General features: G+C 37.1%; 1 protein-coding gene across 1 annotated transcript in view; it reads left to right on the top strand.

Moving 5' to 3' along the window:
- The window catches only part of Cv-c (crossveinless c), an 84,988-nt gene that overhangs the window by 32,135 nt on the left and 25,629 nt on the right, over positions 1-27,224 (top strand). The window contains exon 9 of the mRNA XM_064126756.1: positions 15,767-15,838. Within this exon, the coding sequence (XP_063982826.1) occupies positions 15,767-15,838 (72 nt within the window). The remainder of the gene's footprint in view (positions 1-15,766; positions 15,839-27,224) is intronic.

Below are 27,224 nucleotides of genomic sequence, written 5' to 3'. Positions count from 1 at the left end.
TATTAACACCATCATGGAAACGAAATATTACATTTCATTTCGTGACTGTCGTTTATTCGATTTTATTTTTTTGATTTCTGAAGGGTCCAGTTATTCATCTTCTGCGAGGGAAAAAATGGAATATCCACATTATTATCCTCACACAAATTCGTACCAGTTTTTATTGAATAAGAGAAGTCTCTTTATTCAGAAACCAAGACCTCATCTGTCATTCAGACTTCGACAAGGAAGTTATACATTATAGAACTACCTTTAGAAGACTGAAGTTCTATCAAGTTTATTCCCAATCTGCTTATATTCAATAGTACGAGAAGCAGGGCATCGAATTTTATGGTATCTTTTCCTTATCAGCTCTAAAAATTGTAGATGTTTGAGAGACTTCTTCCTCCTACAGCTGAAGTTGCCATTCTTCCTTCTATCAAGTCCTGGAAAGACTGCCTGTGCTTCTTTCTCCAAAAAAAAAGATAGAAAATAATCCAAAATAGTAGAGGACCCTTTTGTTATGCTTTTGCTCGTTCCAAGCTCTCGGACTGGACGTCCTGGTTTTTAGAATTGCACAATTCTCCTTCCCTACACGATTGTCTACTCTAGGAATCAAAATTAACGGTTACTTTGGAAGATGATGACTGACTGTTCGAAAATTCTCGAAATTTATTCCTCCCTCTTAAATTCAAATGAATAATTTTTCTGGACACCTCCATTATTTTCTGCCAGGTACTTCATAGAAATTCTACCAGAAATCGAGGGTAACAACTCCAGTGACATTAACAGTATTCTTAAACAAAAACAAACTGAGTAAACCGCCACAAGTATTATCAACTGTGATAGATAGTTAATGATTGTTGATTGACGTAAAAATTATCCGAACAAATCCATAATTATAAATAACGAAAAATGGCCGCCCAAGATGCACAAGTATTACGAGCATCTCCAGCTCCTTCAGTGAACTTTGAAGATGATTCGAGCCGTCTCACGAGGAAAATGTCGAGTTTCCGGGAATACAAGTTCTTCCGTAGCTTCAGTGCTAAAGTTGAAAACTGGCCAATGCGTAAAGCCGAGACATTGTGGAGACGCATGAGGGAAAGAAAAATCGCAGGTATGATTTCGCAATTACTATGTTTAATATTGGTGGTAATAACCAGCGCTCGATGAGTGCAGGTTATGATATTCCTTTAAACTTCATCAGGAAGAATACCGAAGTTCATTTCACTACCTGGATGTTCAAAATGCAGAGGTAGTGCTTCTTCGAAGATTAAACTTTCTTAATTATCTCAAAGACTGTTAACACACCAAAGATTTTGTAGCGAATAGATTTTCACGAAACTCACGGAGTGAAAAATCTGCCCTGAAGGTTTACTGGCATAAATTCTGGGCTTTTAGTTTTTTTTCTCTACATTCGGTATATTAAAATTATGAGAAAATGAAGAAGCATTTTCTGAAAATATTCTCTCTGAATCTTGAATGATGTTTTTATAAAAAAGGGGAGTACACTCGTAATAACATGATTTTCACGTATTCAGAACGGAATTCTTTTTCTGAGTCTCATGACAATTTCAACGAAGTGCTAGTTTCGTTTCATTTTATAACTTTTCTCTAGATTTTTATTTATTTGAGAGGAAAATGGGGTGGGAAGCAGTTCCACTGTTGGATATTCCTTTTAACAAAGATTTTCGCATGAGTATTTGCAATTCCAACATTTCCAAACAATAATCGATGTTTATTAAGGAATAATTGATGCAATTCATTAATGATTTGTGAAAAAATAGTTGAATTGGTGCTAACGTAATGATTTTTTGGAATTTCCTAGTTCTCGAATAGTGGGTATCAACTAACACATTGTACCTTTATGAAATTGCAATTAAAATTTGCGAATCCCCTTGAAATGAATTTATATGACATAATTTTCCCGTCACCTTGGGTGATACTGGAAATAGATGTGTGCATTTGTACCATTTTGATGCACTTCATGAATAGGGAAAAAAACCTTGCCTCACCAATTTAATTATTTTTCACACAATACAGAGCTGCGCTCGACTGGTCGTCGATGATTTAATTCAGGCCGCTGACGATTGGAATATTCGCGATACTTCTCCATTCTATTCTGTTGAACTTGAAAACATGGATCAATGGAAACGAAATTAATGATGAGAATTTTTTGTGCTGGAGAGACGAATAAAATGAACAATGGTCCGTTAGCAAACTCCACAGTACTATTATTCCTTCGTCGTTATTATTTATACGTTGCTTGAAATATCCACAATTTGACAATTTTTTCACTCAGATAAATTTATTATAAGAATTATCTGACGTTTCATGTGATGATTCAGTGTTAGCTTATTTTTATCACGAAATTTAGTAAATATTTTCGCCAAATTGGATTTATTATATTTTTTTACGTTGAAGAAAAATTATTCTGATGAAACTAAAATTATTGGGCGCTAGAGTACATGTTACTCTATCAGATGGGTTATCAGTTAGGTTGGAGAATGTTTTTCATGTACCTTATGACAAAAGTGAAGGTCGTGAATAAATATGAACATATTTATGGTAAAAATTTTGAGGAATTCCCGCGTCCAGGAAATCGGAATCTCAAACAGATTGATTTACCCGGAATGCAAAGGATATCCGACATTCCGCAAGCCTTTAATTTCACATAATACCTGTGTAATCGAATAATATCAAGGTGATTGTACACTGATTCGTTAGTACCCACTGGCCCGTGTCCCATATACTAAATCCGAGTTTAGGTATTTACCTTCAAATACAACCGGAACATTAACTTGAGTACGAAAAGACAAAGTTTCCATAATTAACGAGTTCTGTCATTGGCCCGTGCGAACTGTTGATAATTAACGAAGTTCATGAACAGTTTTCTGCAACTCGTTCCGAATTAACGAATTTTCAGAAGCTCTTGCCTTTATGCGCGTCAACACACGTTAATTAAAAAAAAATGAGCCGGAGGATTTCCAATTACTTCGGAAGAAATGAAAGTTCAATGCGTGAGATGTTTTTTTTATTCACTTCAATTTTTTTTTCAACTATTACTGACGATTAATCGAAAATGATAAGGAGAAAGTGGGGACACATTAGAAATACTGAGATTAGACAGCCTCTGTGGTCATCGCGGAGCTCTTAGTAAATAAGGGCCCTAGAGAAAGTTTGAAAAATGCAAATAATCGATATCTGCCTCATCTCGGGATCTCCGGATGTGCATGTGTAATGGTGCAGATAAAATTGATTGACATAATGTATGTCAAAGCTGTCGGCTTTTTATTTTACCATGGGAGCTTCTAAATTTTTCGCGCATAATTTTTTTAATTTTAATTTGAAATTTTACGAAACTTGTGCGCCATTTCCCGAAAATTGCATAATTAGTTTTACAGCGTTTCTTATTTTTTCCTCGATCGCCAGCAAAATACAACGAATTCATGCTCATGTTTTTGATAGTTTTTACTGAACATTTCTCTCCGTGTAGATGAAGATGTGGAGCGTGCAGCCCCTGGGGTTTTATTGCAAAATTTATCCCAATTGCTGATATGCAAGAAAAATTGAGGGCAACACACGAAAAAACCTAAACGTAAATTACGAGTGAAAAGTCGTTTTTTACGCTTTCTGAAGTGTATTTTACGCTTGAAGTTGAAGCATAAATTATGTTACAAATCGAGGTGAATTACGATTACATAATTGTCGCGTGCTTCCCCCGTGAACAGCGCGTTGACCCATTCTTTCCGCGCTTATCAGACCCGAATGGGCAGAGTAGAAATTTAAGACTACATTCTCAAGTGATTAGACATGTCCCCCTAAGTCCTAAACCACTAAACCTGAAAAAAGATATTCAACAAATTCGTAGAAAACCGACCACGACCACAGGAAAAATTATTCCTCTGATTGGCAATCAATTTATCTGCAAATAATTCCCTTATAATTAGTACTTCATAATTTTTTATATTTTTTTTCGACTAATTGATAACTATATTTCCCAAAAATGAACCCAAACAATTCGTGACTGCATAAATAAATTAAGTATCGCATGGAAATAACTCACATCTCACTCACGATTGACATTTTTACGGAGAACATCAACGAATCCCATGTCAGTATTTCAATAGACGCGTTGCCATTGAAGAAATTTCACATTTTCTCGTGAAATGTCAAAGTACCTGTGACGGATTAATTAGAGAAATATTTAACTAGTGGAGGTAATTTCGTGCAAGTATGAAGTTACTCTCTCCACTCCTTTCATACGGAAGCTGTTAAGAGTATGGGCGTGAGTGGAAATGGTGAGATAAGGATTATCAACCACTGGGCAGTTTTTCAGGATTAGTCTGCACCGAACTAATTTCATTCAATTTTTGAAACTATTGATGTTAATCCCATAAGACAGATGCGATATGAATTTTTCCGCAATAATTCCCGGGTTAGAATCAAAATAATTTCTCTTCTCCATAACAGCTCCCAATAATTGGGTAAAATTTACGAATTGAAATATTTCTGCGAAGTATTTCTGTAGCACAGGGTTTCAGCTGATTTATTGAATAATTCAATAATTGAATTACTCATCAATCTCCGGAAAAATTATAGTGAATGAAAAAAAAAACCTCTCGTTTAAGGTATAAAAACGCAGTTAACTCCATCAAATGCAGGTCAGAAATATGCACAAGTCTCATAACTCTGAAAAGCGCCTGAACAGACACATTACTGCCATCGTAACGGACACATCCCCTTTGGAGAAATAAACCGACCCTTTATTCTCTTTTTTCCATCTCTCTTCTTTTGTTGTCTCCTCATTTTTACCCGAGTTTTTCGTGCTCTTCTATACGAAGGTACAGAAACTATCTGTTGTAAAAATTTAGGCTTACCCGCGCCCTACTCAAGCTATTTACATCCTGTGTGGATACTACGTTTATACTGACGTACGTATGTGCGGATTTTATGTCGATCGTAAGCATGATTTTATGCCCTGGCGCTGCGAGAACCTCGCTGAGGCAATATGGACTTTTATTACGGAGTAAATGTTCCGGGGTGAAAAGGATGAAGACCGCGGGGTTATGGCTGAGTAAAAAACCCACTATCGTATCACATATCGATGATGATTTTTTTTTTTTCAATTTTTTAATCTGTGAAATTGGAAAACCATGCGCTGGAGATTGATTACACCGTGAAGAAGATTTTCCTATAAAATATCCAGGTGCTACCGATATGGTGCTGAAACACGGAGGAACCATTACTTCATAAGTATGCGTATGGCTTTGGCGTGGAGCGGAGCAGATATTTGGATCCAATGGGTTTTTTTCGTAAAATTTTTTAAAACAATCTATTGTTGGATTAAAAAATTTGCCTGAACTTTGTCGTGAATCGATAGATTTTCGCGAATTGCAGGGAATCGACACGTAAATGTCAGATAAAAATTTTTGTTGCGTCAGCCAAAAATATCCTGAAGTACGCGCGAGATTAAAATTTTTGATGGTTTTTCATTCTGAAGTTTCCCCTCGAAACGCATCTAATGAATGATGGATCTGCATAAAAACGGCACTTAAAAAGTTACAGCTCCCGAATATTTTTTATAGCAGTCAGCACAGGATACACCACAATGCGCCGCGGTCCACTGGTCCCACAACGACGTCTCTCGTCCATCGTGAAATAAGTCATACCCCAGTGAATCTTTATCTCTCCAGTATCGGAGTTTCAAAAAAAAAAAACTGCTCGTACTGTTATGCAACATCTCTCCTGGTCGTTGCATTCGTGCGGAAAGCCATAAAGAAAATTTTGGAAATGAATTTAATTTAATGGACTAAATTTTTCTCATGAGCCAGATTATTTTGTGTTCAGAATTCACTTCACGATATCGTTAAAAAAATTTAAAAATTGAACAATTACTGGAGGAGAATTGGATTCTTGAATTTCAATTATTACGGAATTTTCAGCAGATTGAATGACCAAAATTTTATGTGGATGAGTGATTGCTATAAATTTTCCAATTTTGACTCGAAATCGCAGGAGTTATTCTCGTACAGGGGACAGCGAGATTCATTCGACGTTTATTGGCTCGATTTTTCTCTCAGCAGGTCGATAAATTTCCTGAAGCGTTGAATTATGAGTGATCGCTTATGACTCACGAACTTCATTGTCGATTTCGTCAGTTCCCTTCGGTGGAGCCTTTCACCGTCAACTCCTCGCACGATCGGGTATCAGCTTATAAGTACAGAAAAGCATCATCGCCTGACATAGCACGAATATCGTAAGCATTCCTTTGTAGATTTTATGAATCCTTTGTGAAGGATTCCCGCTGAGTTTCGAAATCGATTTGAAAATTCATTTTCAATTTTAACACAGGAGAAAACGTCAATTTTCCCGCACACATGCGCCGGAAAATGACTGAATATCGAACTGGTTCTCAGTAAAAAATGCTTTTTTCAATAATCAACATTTCCTGATTCTCATAATTACCAACAAATCACCGGATTTAACCGTACAATGGAGGCCCTCAAAGATATTCACTTGGGGGACTAGAGCCCATGAATTCTCGTGTTCGGGAAGTCCTTACTCATACGTCGGTGGTTTGAGTGACTCGAGGAGGGGAAATTTTACACCAAATTGTTGGTTATATTCCTGAAGAAAGAGGAATGGAGAGAGAATCTACTTATTCCAATCCTCCCCTACCACTAGTGGTCCTATTGCGCATTCTTATCGTGGAGAGGGCCCACACACTACTTACACGTGCTCAGATTTTTAATGGTTGGGGAACTCAACTGCCCCACAAGCAGTTTTAGAGAAGCCAAATTACAGAGTACATACTGTAATAAAATACATCGAAATTTCCCACAAAAAAATTTTTTTTTTTAATTATTAACATTAAAGAAAAATGAAAAATCGTCCCTTGAAATTCTGGTGATCAACACTGTACGTGGGTGGCTAATAAGAAACATAGACTGTCATATTCCTTTGCTCAAAAACATGAGTTTACTCAGGAGTTTGAAAAAGCTGGTGAGAAAATCCCGTCGTTTCCCTCCCATGTTTGCCATTCGTTTGTCGTTTCTGGAATGTTGATGGTTTATTGCATAAAATTCACGTTTGTGCAGGGCAAGTGACGTTATTTCCCGTTATCTGAAATAAACCCTGTCAGAGAAGCCTTGACCTATAACGTCGCATCTCCTGGGCTGTTGAATAAAGTTCGAATTCATAGTAACTGGTTTTCCATCTATTGTGGAATAATGTTGTGATTCACGACGACTTGTTCCACATTACTGGAGAAAGACCTCATTTCTGTCCCTCCACTAGTTGATGATATTCCTGGTCTAGTGTGGAACTCGTAATTAGTTGAGTTTTGTTCGTCTGGTGTCTTCCTTGTTGTCATGAATTTCGTGATGAAGTTACAAAAGAGAAGTGAATAATTTTTTCTTACTGTCGTGGGAATATTCATAATATCGTTGCAGTCCTATAAAATTACTGTGAAGATCAGGAAAAATTTGGAGCAATGAGAAAAAATGTCTAATCAATTTTGATGGAACTATCAGTATTTTTTCATAAAAATATATTTCGAATTGTGTCATTTCCCATGAACTGGGACATTAATTATTAATAAAATTATTCTGAGAATCCAATTATAGCTATTTACTGCTACAATAGAAACATTCAATGTTTGTATGCCTTTATCTAATCTCTAGTCCTACAATTTTCAACCTTCATCAGTCGATCAAAAATTCCCAAGTGATGATTACATATGACTCGTACGAGTGGAAGACATATCGACATTAAATCCTACTAACATATGACTCGAACACTATAATTTTATCTTGAAAAATAGGAAAAACTGGAGAAATAAAATTTTAGTCAATTCTTTTATGCGAATGCAGCTGGGACGGACGTACTTGCTCATAACGCGTATGAGAATTGCTATTACATTTATGTACCTTTCTTTCCTATACTTATGCTAGCTTTGCATATGGTTAACAGCATTTACTAACGACACTCACTCACTGGGAAATTCCGTTCACCTTCTTTTTCTGGTTGTTCGTGCCTGTTGTGAAGGAAACTCTTCGTCAAATGCTCTGTTTCTTCTCTAGTACTGAGGAGTCTTCATTAACAAAGCGACTTAATTTCATAAAGTAATCGTGTTGTGCAGAGTAATGCGGCATTTCCAGCTTCAATTCATTGTTTATGAAGTACTTTTTGCATCCCTTGACCTAGATGCTGCCTTCCCAGCAACGTCTTCTTCAGGATGTCCAACTGTTCATGTTTTTATGAAGGAAATTCCCTTCGGAATTTATAAAATTGATTCAGTGTATTTTTTTCTTTAACTTATTTAATAATTTTCATTATTATATGGGCCTCGAAATTCTCCGGAATTTCGAAAGTTTGTACAACAATGAAAATTAGGAAATATTCTCATTATACGTCGGTGGGTTTAAAATTGGTTGCAAATTAGGAAAATCTATTCACGTAAAATATCTCATCAAGTTCTTTAAACCGCTTGAATCGTAAAAATATCATCCTCACCGGGTCGTTAATAGGGAAAATCTTTTGCGTACATAAAGCGAAAATGATAAAGAGGAGGATGGATGAAGAAGCTGCTGGGGCAGATGCAGAAGCAGAGGCAGTGGCTACCAAGCCAATATTCTAATGCATGGGTTGGGCGTGCGTTGAACCGTTCCCAGAGCATTGCGCAGTTTCCTGCTTCTTATTCGTGTACAGCATATATCCACCGCTGTACATTTCTGCATACCCATCTGTGCTGCATTCTGTGCTACTTTGAATTAACTTTGAGATTTCATTTACCGGAGCTTCGAGTATCGTACATTTATTTCAAATTCATTCATTTCCTTTTGTCAAAACCGGATTACGATAGTTTAGATATAAAATACCCCTTTGCATTCTATTTTAGCGTACTTTGAAAAACCTGTTCACGGCTTTCAGCGACGAAGGTTTCCGTTGAAATGTCATTTTTTTTATTTTGCTCAGTTCTTGACTAATCACGTACTCATAATTTTCAATGTGCTTACATCTGTGATAACAGGAGAACTTTAGATAACAAAGTCTATTAAATGTTGGGAGTTGTTGAGAACAAGAATCACTGCCATTCAATATTGTAAGGATTTTAATGACATGATTAGAATTTCTGTATTTTTGGCTGGAAAATTCAGACAAAAATTTTGAACTGTGAAGATGGTGGAAAGGAAGATTAAATTGTTTGGAATAATGGGACTCCCCAACCGAGGAAAGAATTAACGTTCGTGCTCTACACTCCTGAATTAGTAAATATTGATCAAATTTATCCGTGAACTTCATGTTCATGGCAGGAGCGCACGCCACATGCTCCCTTGCTTTCCGGATAAAAAAAGTTATACATCTCTTACTGGTGGAGCTATTAGAATGATTAATTTTTTTCGAGAGCCTGAGATAACGCGAAATTGTATAAAAATTTAAGTTCCCTGGGGAATATTTTGTTGTAGGAAACTCCGCTGGAAATTACCAAACTTCGCGGGGTAATTTTTACTGAACTTTTCATTTTGTGTCCATATCCGGAGATATGTGACTCATGTGCAAAAATAAATTCAAAATCGTTGGCCGAGATAATGAAATAAAATTGACTCAATCGTCTCAGTAAATATCTTTCAATCCGAACGAATGGACTAATTTCATAATTATCCAGATGTAATATATGTGTCTGACTTTTTACCTTCTTCACATTACCTTCGACTATTTTTAGTTGAAAAATCCCTTGGATGTTTATTTACGCAATATTGTTTGGAGTTTAAGTCGGCCCCTCTCACTCGTTGACAACACTATTCCATCGAAACTAAACAAACCGTCTGATGGATTATGTGCACTCCAACATTGGCCTCGACCTGTTGAATACTTTTCGGTAATTAATGAGCAAAAAAAATTGAAGAAAACCATTACCTGTTACATTGTTGACAGGAAAAAATACTTTCACGCTGAAATATCATTGGAGCAAGTGCTTAAGCCATAAATAAACTTCGACCAAAGTTATCTTCTTTATATTGGCCCTATAAATCTTCCACAAAGAGTTCCTGGGAGATTTATTGAAGTCCCCCAGAGATACACAAAATCCCCGAGCATTACTGGCAGCAGATTTTACCGATTTTTACTTTTTCCATTGACATTGTGGACAATTTCTATTTGAATTTTCTGCGGTAAATCCCACAAGTGTTTATCCACTGACATTTTCACTGACGTTCCAGAGAATCTTATACTTAAGGGTTGAAATTTTTTCCTAGTAAAGGCACAATTGTCAGGGGAATTTATTACAGTCATCCGCATCACCCCATTCGTCTGTGTTGTTAAATAAAAAAAAATATTTTCCTCAAACTAAAATTTTTAACAGCATCGGGGACAGGGGAGGGTCATTCCCAATGTCCGAAGAAAAGTTTTGAACTTCTCCTCCCCTAGATAAGGGGGATCACCCCTAGGATAACTGAACTGAGGCAGTACTATCTCCTCTACTGAAAGGTCCTGGTAAATCTCAATTTTTTTCTGATGAGCAATGAATCAGTTTGTGGCATCGATTTTGACCGTGCGCTAAAACTGCTTCGGTTTTTGAAGGTTGCGAGATCTCGAAGTGTTCCTATAATTAAATTATTGGAAATCGATTGCGGTTGGTATTGATGAAAGGGTTATTACTTTGTTAAAGCCATCACAGGTAGACAGTTGCCCTTTTATACTGTCAATACAAAAAAGTGTTCTATACTAACCACTTTCTTGGTGCGTAGCGGTCAATACTGACATAAGAAAAAATATTGTGAAGTAATCTTTCAGAATTTTCTGTTTCTCGGAAGTTTTTCGGAGTAGTGAGCTTTGAAAGTGGCTTTTTTTGGTAATTCCCATCGAATTTCTCTCACCGGGTGGGGCTCATATGTTAAAATACCATTTTTATTTTTTTTTAATAATTTTTATGGAATTTTTGACTTCGTGTGTTCACTTTTAATCGTATTACTTCACAGCATTTACTCTTATTAAATTATTAGCGCTACAAATTAAAAATTTTTGCTTTTGATACTTCAAGCGTAATTTCTCCCCATCTGATCGGTTCTTCTAAGATTTTTTTTATTCTGTGAAGCCCTCGTTGTGTTCGATCCAATATTACAAGGACGCCCAGTTTATACCCTCAGTGATTGTAAAATAGCTTGGTGGAAGAACCTTTAACATCGTTTGCATACAACAAAGACCGGAATCTCCCTATATTGTAACAAGAGGCGGGAATTATTATGTCGTTAGGATTTTTTTGATGCTTCCTGTTCCCTATTACGCAAATAAGTGGTCAATAGAAAGAGAATGTTCAGACCATCGTATGTCGCGGTAAAAAATTGCGTCATCAACGTGAAAAAAAAAATTACTCCTAATGAGAGCATCGCAGTAACGGAAGTTTTTCGTCGGAGTGACGATGAAAAAAGTGAAGTTACCACATTATTATACTCAGAAAAATAATCACTTCTCACAAAAATAATTTCCATCATTCTCACGCTCACGGAAATGAGTATCTCAACCAAATGCGATTCCATCATACCCCAAAGTGTCGGCATAACTGTTTCCCCGGGTGGAAAATTTGATTAAAAAATATTTTAAACCAAATGATTGAAGAATAAAAATTTTGCAATTGAAAAAAATTAATTATATAGGAAAGTGATCAATCAGATGGTTAATATATTTTCTAACTTTTAAAAATCGAGACGTTAAATTTTCTAACCATTTCAGAATTTTCCATTTCGATATTTAAATATTGAAAGTACATTTGACAAATTTATCATCCGATCTCTTCTCAACTCATCAGTGTAGCTATCACTTTATTAGCCTTTCTCCTCTCTCCATTGTTCGCAACCGAAAAGCACTTCCAATGGATTTTCTTCTTTCTTTTTCCCTCCATAGAGGGAGCATAATCGATACCGCAAGTATTACTAGGAATGGTCATGACCAGCCCAAGGATATTCTTTTACATATAAAAGGATATTTCATCTTGTTATAATCCACCTACGCACATTTGAAGTATCTTCGAGGTGGTTTGTGCGTGGCATGGAGTTGCGGTAATGATCTCACGGAAAGTTCAACATTCACGTCTCCTTACTTCGCTTCCTACGATATATTGTCTTGTTTTCTTTTTTTCTTATTCTTCCTGGTAATTCTCACACCCCCTCTTCCGAGCCCCTCGACGACTGATGAATGACTTTCCAATGTATTTCGGATCAATCATGATCATTCCCCGTGATTACATCTCCATGACGTAAATATTCCACGACTCTTCATCAATTGCTAATTGCGTCCAAGAAAAACCCGAAAAGAGGGATTTTCACGGATGGTATTGACTGAAGTTCATTCACATAATTACTCCGATGGAAATTGGACTCTTTAGTGCACTTTCACGAGGTATTTGGATGCTCCAAAGGGAGTAAAAAAATTCTTGAATAACCGACACCGTAGTAATCAAAATTCCACTTCCAGTGGACTCGTAGATAACTCTCCGCACCTTTATTTAACATTCGCCAGACGTTTATCATCTCCAGCAGCCTCGATGCTTTGCACTTCCGACCTGTGAGATGGAGGATTACTGCCTCGTTCTTAGAATTCTTTCCGGTGCATTTCACGATCTTTTATTATTGAAGGATGAGAGAACTTCCGTAAACAAATCTCATCCCCCGTCCTCGCTATCAGTTACATAAATTTAATTTTTAAAAATCCCATTCAACTGGATTTTCGCGATGTACAATACACACATTAAATTATAGATAACTTAATAAAAAAATGGATAAATTTATTAACATAATTAAAAATGTTGAAATTTGGATTTTAAAAAATTCAATTGAGGAGAATGAAAAATATATTTATCTTGTAATTTATTTATGTTAAAATTCAGAAGGTGCAATTCTTTGGGAGTCCTATAATGACCAGATACTGGATTGAATTTCACTCAGCTTCATGTTTATTAATGTTCTTATCCCTCTCTAATTTCCATATGCATAACCATTGTACTTAGCTGTATCATACGACTGACCACTTTTTGCCAAGATCCTCCGGAGGATTGCCCGGCCCTTCTGCTACTTATAAATCAATGGCAGAGGGCCCTCATTGAGGACTCCGTACAATTCGTGATTCATCTTCATTTCCGTTTCCACGCACGTATACTGTACAAGAGTATTCGTTTTATATTTATTTTTCTCAACCCCTCCTTGTTTCTTATGCTGCGGGAGGATTTTCAGCGCTGGCTATACGCAGTCACTCGATTAGTCGAACCCCCTATACTCCCCTTTTCACGAGTCATCGTGATTATGGGTTTTGGATTAATTTCAGGCAAATGGATTATCTAATTGGGGCTTTGTACACATGTGTCAATTACACATCCACTAACAAGGATCATTGTAGTTTGGGGGGAGAAACGACCCAGGAAAATTGTGTTTGGGGTTAATCAATTTGTGTTGCGTCATGTGGAGATGGGTTTTTTATATTGAATAGAAAGGGGTGCACAGTGTGTGTGTGAGTATTATTGTCCGTGGGTGTTGGAATAATAAAATCTTATCGTTACTTATTGTCGATATCATACGATATTATTGAGTTGATACTTCCTAAAAAAATTATTTAAGTCTCGTAAAATTTTCTGCGACCCACCCCACACTCACATGGTCAGTTCAATTAAATATTGATTAGTTAAAATAAAATTTTCTTGATCCATCTAATTTTTTATGTCAGCGTACAAATGCTGGAATTGTATTTCAAAAAACAAGCTCAACTCACTAATTCTCCGATCGTACGAAAAACAAAAACTGAAGAACTTCCTCCGTATCCGCTTACGACAAAACTCGTTCTCATTGAAACAATCGACCAGTTTCCACCCGAAGCCTCCAACTTTGGAATTGAACTTGTAAAAAAAAAAATAACAACGAGGCATTATGCTCTCCCCCACCCCGTCACTTGCCGAGTCTCAATGGTACATGTCGCATAATGTAAGCGATTCAGCGATTTTTGTCCAGAGTTAATGTGAATGACTGGAGAGTAAGAGGAGAGATGATGAAAAGAAAAGACGAAAAATCTTGTAAAAAAAAAACTCTAGAGAGATAAATAAAAAAAAAATAACATAAAGAGACAAGAGAGACCGGTTGTGTCGGTTATCTTGTCGTTGACCGTTCCATCGTTCGAGTTTTATTCATGCTTTCTGCAAAATACCGCCGACGATGAGAGGTACATCGTCTTCTTGTATACCTCTTCGGCAATTCCACTCGCGTAAGTCCCTCCCCCTCCCCCTCAATCCCCTTTCTCGTTCCATTGGCAAAACCCAAGCCGCGCATTCCAGCCAAGAATTCAGTGTACCCCCTTGTCTCGTTCTGTTCTTCAGCTTCCCTTGACATTTCTTCAGCTGCTTCTGGATAAAAAGTACCAAGTTGCTTGGTTATTTCATTCAGAACGTACGCTGGAACGCAGCTGATCAACTCCACAAATTTTCATTTATTTATTCAATGATTTTATTATTTTTTTACGCGAAAAGAGTGGCTGGTGGTATTGATCCTCCATTGACATTGATCTTTGAATTTTCATAGTGCAGACACTGCAGCAAAATGATCCTTGACATTGCTAGTAAAAAATTTGAAATTTCGAAGAAACAATTTACCCTGAGTAATTAATAATTAATTAATTGTGTACTTGAGGGAGTGAAGTTCGAACGATCAAAGCGGTAGAAAAGTGTAGATGATAATGGGCGATGATTTATGTCGATAATTCCATGGATTGACATGGAATAAATATTATTCTCCCACCAAGTGCAGATGATTGGCGGTTGCGATGATGTTCCATTAAACAAAATAGCACTTGGATGTCCGAAACTCATTCTTCTGCTTCAGACAGATCGTCAGATCAGCTCTACCCAACTCTTTAGAAATTCTCTTGAGATGACAGACGATATGGCAGTACTGATCGATCATCTGACGTCACGCTGGCATTTTTAGGTCCAAATGCTGGGGATTCGACTTCTCTCGAAACTTGCTACGTTGTAATCATGCGATAATGATCTAAACGGTAATTTGTTGGGGTAACCCGTTGGGATTCGTTATGTAAAAGTTGAAAAAAATACTTTACTTCTATGTAAGACGTATACGAGGCACTAAGCAAATATTAAATGTTAATGTCTACGTTCCGGGTACTTTAATGATGATTGAGCCTCGTTGTAACCGTGGCTGCAGGCTTCACTGCCCAAGATATATTGTCAGAGATTTTTTTTGACATTTGAATTGAAGGGCTTCAAATCTGTGGCTCTAGTGGGGCTGACAAACAATGAGAGGATTATGAAATTCGTTGATGCTCGCTCAACAATAATAGTAATCAATATTTATTGAGTATTTTCTTACAAAATGAGAGACAAGTGTCTGGAAAGATCATGTGAAAACAAAATGATAACTATTTGTTTCGGGGTCCGAGTGGGAGCTGTGTAATTATGGAAATAGGAAATGGTTAGACCGATTTTCAGGAGGTTTTTTCGGTGAAAGTGATTATTCATCTTGAGCTTCTGCCAGCAGAGATTACTTTCTCCGGTAATTCACTCTTGCCAGAAGAATAAAATAAATTTTTTTTTGTAGTAAATGTTCCTAATTTTAATCGTCATTTAAACTCGACTTTTACAAAAGCGAAAGAATGGAAGGAAAATCCTTTGACACATTGCAATCCGACAACTGGGCATCACACCCTATGACCTAGTTAATATTTTAATGCACAATTACTTTCAGCTCGCAAATTTCCGTTTTTAATTATGTTGAATATTTTATTTTTGCAGAAATTGAGGCGCAAGAAGCTTGCAAATGGCTACGGGCTGCGGGATTTCCACAGTATGCCCAGATGTACGAGGGTGAGTAATGTTTATATTCTTGGATGATCACTATTCAATTGCATGTTAAACCATCTCCACTCTCAAAATTCACTAACCCCATAAATCGAATTATTCGACGGCAGAGTTAATCCCTCAATTTGCAACTTCTACGTTCCTCTTTGCGCCTTGCGCAGCTCCTTGTCTTACACTTCCCACTGGTCTTCTTCAGGAGATGTCTCCGGACATCTCGGATCATTAATCGCACTGCGCTGTGTGTGGGATATGGAATGATGTTGTTAGTAAATGTCATTGTCAACTAAGGTGAACCCTAGAAATAACAAATTGTTCTCTCCAGGTTTCCCTGAAAATCATTCATTTTCTCACTTGAACTCGAATTTTTTGTCTAAAAAAAGGAACCAAACGTTTATTGCAATCACACCTAATCGAAATGTTTTCCTCAAAAAATTGGCGATACAATTTTCGAGGTTTCAAGAAATAATTTCAGCGAAGAAATGACAGAAATTAAAAAAAAAAATTATATTTTTATGATCCATTACATGTAGAGTAAAGTCGCGTGCACGTTTCACCAATACTATTGTATACATGCCTAGTATATGCTGCGTCTACTTTCCCCATATTAAAAATTCCCATCCCCCATAGTAAAAATATTTTACATCCTTTTCATGCGGTAACTTACGAATCCCCTCATGAAAAGTCGCTCTGTAACCAACTCAGTACATTATCCCACTCTCCACCCCCTAAAATAAATTCGTTAGATGGTCAATGTTGCAACAGTTTCCATCGATATTGTTGAACAAACTGGAACAACGTGAACCCTATGCTGTGGTAATATCCATCTGAGGTGAGTACATTGTGAAAATCACGATCTTGAGCAATATTTCATTCAATCTCTCTCAAAGAGCTCGCCATTACTCCCAACAATTTCACAACTTGTGATTGAAACTTCTGGCTTTCAGTCTGCATTGTTCATTACAACAATGAATTGATAAAAAAATTTGATCTTTGGATAATTGCATCACTTGTCCCTTCAATCAATATCGTACATAGTTGTTTATAATGTAATCAATAATCACGTAATGGATAGTATGAAGTTTGTTTGCGCACACCTTTGGAAAATGTATCATAATAATTACATGTGACAATCAACTGTCCTGGCCGACTACTTTCACTGTGAAAGGTTCAAGCTATCTAATGTCTTGCCTGTCAGTGATAATTAGTGCTTGAAATCGAGGCACTGATTTCAATCCTAGTGCGCTTGTAATCCTTTCTCTCAAATGGTGAAGTAATTACATACTCCTGAAATAAGATGATAATGGAAAGATTTTTCTGTTGTTCCCGTGTCAGGGTAGAAATGGGACGATGATGTAAGTGCAAGTGGTGGAGAGATTTATTGATGTAAAGATGTTTATTACGGAGTTGTCAATGAATATTGATTATTTTCGTAAGTAATAGAGGGAAATTATTTTTTCATTGTGGGATAATTTACATACAAATTAGAGAAACTTCGCGTGATTAATTACCGGAAATTGGAGACACCCGGGGTATTATCTATGTATCACTCGAGGATTAGGGCGGATTGAAAATCCAGATAATTAATTACTAAATTCTGATAATTAAATCGATCACTGCATTCAATGCTGTCGTCTCAAACAAACTCGATCCTGGACTTGACTTCGTCACCCATCAGATTCCACCCAATTCGTGATACCCAAATTTGGTTATAGTTGTAATCATCGATTCTGTCAACGTTAATTAATTCAAGTTCATCCCAAAGAAGGACAGTCATGATTTTTTGATAGATCAATATCTTCCCCGGAGACCTCGAGCTTTAGTTAGAAAGAAACCAGATGCTCTCATCATTGCATTAAATGAAAGGAACTGTAATTCAACAGAAATTCTCTTTCTCGCAATCAAATGTATCTTAACAAGAGATCGTTGATGTTCCTAGACCATTACATTTATTTAAAACCTAACGACCAAATGATGGCTGTTTCAGATATATGACAGTTCGTTCTTCTGGCTAAACATTTTTTTTTTCTGTCACTTATCCGCCCATAAATTTTGAACACCACCTGAACCGGATAGCTCTCCTCGATTTCCAGGATTTACTTCAAGTTATGGTTCACTTGAATAACATTATAGGTGTCGACTGCGTGTGTACAATCGCAGGAAGTAACATTGGTGGTTTCTTGGTTATTCCATTAGTGTATTCCACCGTATGGATCATTGCCAGGGCGTTGAATTCCTATTCTCGTTCCTTATTCGCTCTCGGTAAGCCTCCAGGTTGTTCTCTGTATTCACATAATTGTCCATCCCACAGCTAGATGGTCTGTCTTTTACGTAGAAACGTCGTTTTGCAGCTGTTGATGTAGAAATCTCCCAGTGATTTCTTCCTCGGCGTTCTCCTCTGCCATCTCCTTTCATGTGATACCGTGGGTTTTCCATTAATTACTCGGAATAATTCGTTGGACTGACGTGTGGCAAAGTCGTGTTACACTGATACGTGAATAGAAATGGCGTTCGTGGAAAATTCTGCCGTTGAGTCTGTCTCCGTTCTGACGTGTGGACAATTAGATCAACAATTTTCATAGGCTCGGAGCCAAAATGTCGTGATTTTACGAGGCTGCCGCGGCTGAAAGATGTTCTGGGACATCGAAATGAATGAAGGGATACATCTAACTCGGATGATGAGGAAATGAGATGATATTTCCACGAAATATTTCGTTCTTTATCTTTTCAATGAAAACGTTTATTTCAGTTAATCTCGTCCTAAAGGAGTCGTTGGATTGCGAAAATTATTTTTGGAAAATAATTGATAGATCGTGTGATAGGAAAAAAAATGAACGCTGAAAGCCCTTTTGTCGATTCTAATGGCATCAAATAGTTTAATTTCCTGATCGATTGATCGTCAGAAAATATTTCGTTAAAACGATTAGATGATCATCATAAATTACGCGCAATAAAGTAATATAATCTTTGACGAAAGAACAAAATAGTATCCCCCATATCATTGATTCTTTACATTTATGGAAAGTTTATGTGTAATCTCTAGTTTTATTTCCAAAGTTACAATGTTTTACATTTTAAAAAAATGAAAAACGTTTATTTCCGAAGGGGATTACATTGCGATCATTTGTTACTGCATCCCCAGCATATACAATCAATTTGGGTGAAGGCTAAATCTGTATTTCCGTCAAATAAAAATACATCGGTGTATTATTTTAGTTCGGGTCTTGTTAAACGGAGTGTATTATTGAGGAGGGAGTTATTAGTGCATCATTAATCTTGGCAGAGGTCAATAGGAAGAAAAAATAAGGGCCGGGGATAAGGATACGTATATATGAACGGCATAGAAACACATTGTGCAATTTTAAATCCGTCTGAGATCGATGAGAAATGCAGGCTTATGTATGAAAATAGAAGGAACCGAAAATAAAATTAAATGAATGGGGATAATTTTTGGTGAATTACTGGCCGTTGAAGACCACCGACGATTGATAAATAAAATCATCAAATCGATTGTCCAGGGCTTACTTCCATTACAGTTCAAATTATGAATTTTATTGGAAGGAAATTGGGATGAAAACGGTCGGGAGATAGGCGATTATTACGCGAATAAATAAATATTCAGTATCGGACGGAAAGTTAATGATCAGAACGTCAATATTCAAGTGTAATAAATTTTTTCAATAACTTGTGGTTTCATTTAATAAAAAAAATGTTTCTCCCCGCTTAAAGCAAGTAAACTCTTAAATATCGGGAGATTAATGAAAATCCTTTCCGCGAAAAAGTTTGAGCCACCACTAGATAACCTGAATCGAAAAAGTGAAACTCTATTTTTAATTCAATTCCTGGAGAAGCGTGTACCGACGGAAAACTGGGTCGCGGGTTGATTTGAATACAATTCTTGTCTCTGAGGCAAAAACACCACAAAAGATGCAGGAAAAAGTGATTCACCCGAAGAGTCAAAGTTTCACGGGAAAGACAATGGCATTCCTGGTAATAAATCTTGGAAACCTGAAGTGGAAGCAGCTATTTCGATGGCATAAGTTTTATCCTGGAACTGTCAGAGAGCGGTTAGCAGATCTAGCTTCACCCCACGTACAAAATTTTTCAAATAGTTTATATTCATGAGTTGAATGAATAAAACACCGTTCACTTTCGCTTTCATGTGCTGAAGAAAAATGTGATTTTTCCGTAAAAACCCTTCGGTTGAATTTATAAATTATCGCTTCGTGAGAGCGCCCCGAAAATTATTTATTTGGTATGACTGAATTTTTTATCATCACCAACTAAACAATTTTATAAAGAAAAAACCCGAATCAACTTAAATAGTGGGACGTAATAAAATAACATGATTTTTTCAATTTCTTTTTCGGATTCTCATATTTTTTATAATTTCATATATTTTCCGTGATTCAGGGGTAACATGTGGTGGTAAAATTCGCCGTAGCTGTCACGAAATTGTTCCGAATGGTTTCGTAATTTTTATCTGAATTAAGTGTGAAAAATCACGACACCGTCACGTAAAGTTTCCGAGTCGGCGTGATTTTTATTAAATATCACTCCGTGTAGGAAGGAATATGTATGCAACAACAAATGAGAAAAAAAACCTCGTCCTCGCATTGCCGAGTATTTTGTGACGTCAACGGCCATGTTTATACGACTGATAGACATTGAAAAAGTCGCGAATTATCGCAAAGACAACGAAAACATCGGAATCAGGTGTAAACGGGTCAATGCCGCTCTAATTCTGTATTATCTCTATTCTTAGCACCTGATTTCGATTTTTTAAGTATTAATAATTGATAGTAGTTCACCGAAGTGTGTAGAAATCAGTTGAAGAGTTAACTCTTCGATTGAATGAGCCATTAATTGAGTCAGCATGGTGCCATGCTGTCTCAATTATCTCGTACGCTGCAGCTCGTTCATGCCATCTAGGGATACGCATTTCATTTTTTTCATACTTTAAACACATTCACCAGAAAATTCATAGACATCTCAATGATGTTTACAGTTGTCTCCTTTCGTCCGATTCGTGTAACCGCGAATATGGCATTTAATCAGTGATTATTTTCAACCGAGTGCATTTTCTTATAAACAAAATATTCAATACTAACGAATAAAAAAGTAACGGAATCCTCAACACGCGGAGAATGAAATTTACCAAATTTATTAGCCGCCATAATACTCTCAGCTGGATATAATTTCATATATCGAGACGAAGATGTGGTAAAAACAATAGGCGGTCGACAGCGACTTTTGGTCTTCAGGGTGGCCCTCATCCGGAATTTCCATATTTCTCTGATGTTTTCAAAAATACCCTGTACCAAATTTTTTATTGAAAATTACCCTCCATGCACACTCTGCACACTTCACTAGATTCTATTGCAAACTGAAATAAATCTGATGCATAAATTTTAATTGAAATTACATCGACGACACGTGAAAGTCGTCAAGTTGGGGCACATGTCACCCACCGCAGGCGTTCGCATGTTGTGACTGTTAGAAGCTCCGAAATATCTCAAAAATTTCAATTCATAATTCAAGTGTTGAGCCTCATCACTTGATCAAAGTGTGATAATAAACAATTCAGATGGATAAATAACTAACGACGAAGCTGGTACATCTCAAAGGCACTACGTGCCGTCAGACACGTTTGCTTCCCCATCTCAGCATTATGAAAGACCCCGGTGGTCAAAGAAAAAACGTCAGAATGATTTTTTATCGATAATAAATACCAGTCCCGATGTTACTCTGTCCAACACATTAATATATTCCCATAAAATGTATTTTTGTTCGTACATTAAATAAGATTCTTCAATTACAACCACTTCCAAACAAGATTTGGCATCACAGTTGTCGGACACCGCTAAATACATTCGGAAATAAAATTAAAAAGTGTTACACTGCGAAAATAAACCAGTGGGGCGTTTGAGGCCTACACCTAAATGCGTACGATTCCATGAAATTGTCTTCTTGCTACACGATGGAATGTCTTTTTTTGAATTACCCTCGTCTTATTTCTCACTTGGTGGCCGACGTTCAGTCGTACGCTGAACCTCTCTATAATTAACTCAAGAGCTACTTTACAATTTTTCCGAATATTTTCCGCAATTAATTACATTCACCAAGACTGAAAAAAATGTACCTCTGCCCATCAAATATTTTTCAAACAAGAATTGAAAACGAATTTCCGAATGAAAATTTCGGGTCTCCGGTTGCTCGAAACAAAGTTGATTGACATAATTTTATTTCGCAGCGTGAACATTTATAATTTTTCATTAGAAAATGAGCGTCACATAAAAGCTCTCGTATATAAAGAAGTGTGACGTCAAAACCCAGACGTTTCTTGAATGGGCTAGAGCTTTCTGATTATTTTCCGAATAATAAAATGTCTGTTCAATATTTTTATTGCAATTCTTCAGGTATCGTAATAAACGCGTTTCTACCGGCCATTTAATGAACCCATTTAGTCAATTAAAATAAATAATTACACTGGGCGTAGGAGAGATTCATTCATGTATACTTCACTGGATGAAATAATTCTTCTCGTTAAATTTTTCCATTTCTCTCATCGCCGGTAATTGAAACAGTGCTGTTAACCGAATTAACGCCATTTCAGATATTCCATATTACGGTAAAATTATAACTGTACAGTATTATCCTGAAAAAATAACGTGGAATATTTATTTTTTCAGTGCTCGTAGATAAGTAAATTTCTCGAAGTACATTGAAGCACCTCAACAAGGTCGTGGAAACTCGTTCTTTCATCTCTCCTGTGTAAACATATTTCCCTCGGATATGTCTATTTATGGTTTACCTGCAGAAAGCAACATTAACGGATAAGATTATTTCGTTCACATGAAAAATATTACTCATTGAAATTGTAATTAGGTACCTAATCTTTTATGTGATCTCATTTTACGTCGCCAGTAGAAATTTTTTTAGTGCATTGATAATCGTGTAGAAGACTGATCCGTGATGGTGTTCGAATGAGGTTCTGATTCGGGGACAAATTTTACGTACAAGTCATTCTACCCCTTTATTCAACTGTGTCATGAGTCATGGTGCCCTGATTTCGATGGAAATGTAATCACAATTAAGATATAATTAGTAACTTTTATTCTGGGTTAGAGAAATTTTATTCTGATGCGTAATAAATTTCCATCTAGTCCAATAATTTTTATTTGTCCTGAGAATATCAGGAAAATCAGGGAAATAAAAATATGGTACTAAAACTTCGGTTGATCGTGAAATTGATATGTTTTCCCCATTCACAATAAGGTGCATTGTAAATGCTCGTTGTGCGGCGTCTTGAAGTTTCATCAATCACCCAGTGAGCATTAACAGATTCTATTGTGTGAAATCTTGAGGAAATCTGCACTCCAGCGATGCGGTCTTCCGGCAATCGTACGATCGTGAATAATGTGCGTGGGACGTTTTATTCAAAAAGTGATTACAATGAAAAGGAAATATAATTGAAACCAAGCAGATTTTTTTCGGGCAGATAAATACTCATTTCCGTGAAAACCAAATTATTTTCAGGTCATCAATTCATCATTTTATCTCGGACAATCAACACTCCTTTGATAGTATTCTGTGGTGGATTCGACTGAAGAGACGAATCTTTTTATTTTGAAGAAGAGATGGGTTTAAATAATACAAACAAATAATTGAGAGAAAATTCCATGAATTCCCCAAGAAATCTCGCCTGAAACCGTATAAAATTTTCCCCTCAAAACATTAAATTTTAATAACAAAATTCATTTACATTTTTTATTCGGAAATCCCTAAAATCTCATAAACCGATACCGATTAATTTCCAAAGAAATTTCCGGGCCTGTGAATATCGCAAACTTAAAAATCAGTTCAATTCCCCGAATTGAATAACAAAATAATCATTCTCCTCCCTGCGGCCGTCATAAACCCCCCTCAGCTCATCAAGCAAGATAAATCGCACCGTAACGCCAGAAGTTCCATCAATAATCCGAAATCATTCTCCCCACGACTCACCGCAGCTAACCTTTCCCCCGAAAATTGAATTTAATGAAAAACCATTGTTGCGGCCGGTCTTGCACTACCAGACCTCCCTGATGCGCCGGTTAAACATAGCACCAACTCTTCATGTACTCGCCATCCTCTTCTCTCCCTCGTCTCGTCTCCTCACCCATCTTACATCACACACATCCTCAACTCCAACAATTTCGTCTCCTTTCTCACCTAATCCTCTCATTCCCTCGCACATGGCATCACCGGGTGAGATGGAAACCCACACACATGCACTCACAAGCATGGGTTTGTGAATTTTCAAGCACATGCAACAACACTCCAGAAACTTCCCACCATGACCACTAGCCCTCCCCCTCTTCTTCAGCACGTCCCCACTACTTTTTCGTTACTCACGCCGACCTCTTCTATACGGATGCTGTATCCCCGAGACCGCTAGTTGTATGCCGACTGTCACACAACGAGGAGAATTTAATTTTTCGAAAAAAAAAAATAAGATTAATCCTGCGATCAACAGTCGATCGACTTCATCGCGACGCGAGAAAAATTTGGGGGGAAAACCAAACTGGAGATAATGAATCATTTGGGCGGTGTAATCACGAAGAGGTCCTGCAGGACTCGATCTGGCTGATCCATTGATTAGTGATTTTCACGGAGGCACGAGTGCCCGATCGATGAATTTGTCCAGGCGTTGAAGGTAGTGAATGAGTCAGGTGAAGGCTGAACCTCGGCCGTTTGTGTCAAGGACCTCGTGGTTGAGACTCATTTCGCTGTAACAACCTCGTGTTGTACGGGTATAATCATATGGTGAGGATAGTGGTGCTCGTTGTGAGGATTCCTTTTTTCTTTCATCAATATAAACATTGGCGGAATTATCCGGGGGAAAACAGTGCCGACAGTCATGGATACCGTGAGAAGATTCCGTGATCAAGCCGCAGAAGGCATTGAACTTTCAGGGAGTATCTGAAGTATATCCAGAGGAAAGTTGCTGGATACGCGGGAAGGTGGAGGAATTTTGGGGGAGAGGATTTCGGAGAGTTAATAACATCATCATGAGAGGCAAGTGATTTTGGTTTGCAGAGGTATTTTCTTGTTTTGGGAGAATTGCGGTTTCCTGGGGATTATTTGTCTGATTGAAATTTTCCCCGGGAGATATTTGGGAGATCGTTTTTCATGTTGTTTATGTGGTTGAAAAATTACTGCTGTAATTGCAGTAAATGGAAATTTCGGGGGATTTGTTCACTCGTCAAGTAATTTTTCTCTTGAATGTTCAAGTAATTTTCAATCCATACAAAGTCTGTGCTATCGAAGTCGAGGTTGATAAAATGTTATCTGGTTACTATTCATCGAGCAATTCATAGAATTTGGAAAACATCATTAGTAAAACACCTATCAGATCGTAGTTGGTTTTTACGTGAGTGTAAGTCATTGAAGATTAATAGTTTCGTACCATAAAATCCGGTGAATATATTGAAAGCCTTCCCGGTTCACCGTCTATGACCAAACGAACCCGGTGATTAGATGACGTTACAATAAGGCTCGTATATTACGTACAATGGCCGTTACATCGATGATGAAGTCATCCATGTGTCGAACCAGAGGCCATATGCCGTATTTACTCAGTACTCGTGGGCGTAATTACATTCAAAGAGGCTTTGAATAATGTCAACTTTGACGTTTTCAACACTTTACCAAATTCAGACGAATCCACCCAAAGAATTATCAAGTCGCGATGTTTTGAAACTGGAAAACTTGAGTCCAGACCGATTGTTTATGTGTTCTCTTCATTAACAATATTTCGTTCAGTCAAGTCTTGATTTTTCAAAAATCGCCCAGAGTTTATGTTCAACTTCTTAGAAATTCCTACAAGTTTAACAATATATTGAGCTTCTGGTCAACGATTTTAAAAAATTTGTAAAGTAATAAAAAAGTTGGGTTTTTGTTCCAACTTGTTAAAAATTGCACAGAAGTTTAAAAAAACTTTCTCGAAAAAAATGAAATCTCGTTCTGACGGAAATACGTCCGAATTGACTTCTGAAAGTTAATATTTCTCATTTGACCGAAAAAAATTCAGATAATCTGATAACGATAGGTGGGTGCCCCGTAACTTTTCGAAATCTGGCGCCAGCGTGGTAACAGATTTGACTGGATTGTCTGGAAATGGGAGAAGTTGTTGATATTTTTATACTCAACTCCGTAAATAAAAAACCTTTGCAGTTCCTTCCTGGTTATAAAGACTGGAGATTTACGTCTCTCGGGTGGGATTGAATGCAATGTCTGCACCAGTGTCTTCATGACCCTCGAAATCCTTCGCACCAGTGACCTTTTTTTTCTTCACAAACTGCCTCTTTTATAAATTCAAATATGTACTGTCCCTGCGTAGTTTTATTCCCAAATAAGTGCAGCCAATGTGGCTGTCCCTGCAAAAGGTGGGAAAGTGACCAAATGAAATGGATTCAAGGATTGGCGAGTGTCGATACCTTGTCTGGTCAATGGACTGTTGATTTTTTGTGATAAAAAATCGACGAATTTCGTCGCCGCGAATGAGACGTGTTTTTTAGTACATCTGGAATATATCCATTTACATTTCACGTTTTATCCCTCCAATATCAAAATACACATCGAGTCCCCCATAATTTTCATTCCTCCCATACATCCTCAACACGATTTTCAGTCGATTATATTTAAATCTTCAAATAATGCGTTAAAAAAAATGATGAAGGTCACGAGGAATTTTCTACTCCTGCCCAAAATATTTTAAAAATTAAGCAACAAATGCACTTGCATTCTCGGCACTCTGAACTTAAATTGATTTTCCTTTATTGAACAGTTCCGATATTTATCACGTCATCGCCCCTTCACGTTCTGCTTTTCTCGTGCCGGTACTGTTATTTTTAGGTCTCTCTCTTTGCGCAAAAAATTGCTGCATAATCAAAGATGAGATTGAGCATGGCCATGAGAGGACGAGAAGGAAATCGTAACTCATGGTCTTCTCAGTTGAAACGAAAAACCTATGAATAGTACCTAATTGACCCAGTTGAACTCGAACGTCGGCGGACAAGCGTGAAAATAAATGATATAAATACGATACCGATAAACGCACTCGAGTGTATTGCTCCCAGTGTGAAACACCCATTCAAATGTGTTGGTAAACTGTGAGAGACAGTTAGGCGTCTTTTTCGCAATACACCGATCTTGAGACTCTGTTTGTCTACAGTGCGTTGATCGGTTGAGAGCATGTCTCTGTCAGTAAAGAATTAATGGGCTGTTTTTTCTTGGCTGCTACTGATCGAAGACACCGAGAAGCATTTTACAAACCGTTATTTGCTGAAAAATTTCCACTTCGGTTTATCGGAATCTAGATATTATCCCTTTTGCCATGGAAATATTTTTT

The sequence above is a fragment of the Diachasmimorpha longicaudata genome, chromosome 8 (assembly GCF_034640455.1).
Source record: "Diachasmimorpha longicaudata isolate KC_UGA_2023 chromosome 8, iyDiaLong2, whole genome shotgun sequence".
NCBI lineage: Eukaryota > Metazoa > Arthropoda > Insecta > Hymenoptera > Braconidae > Diachasmimorpha > Diachasmimorpha longicaudata.
The sequence above is the reverse complement of the archived record's forward strand: the minus strand, read 5'-3'. Positions and strand labels throughout refer to the sequence as shown.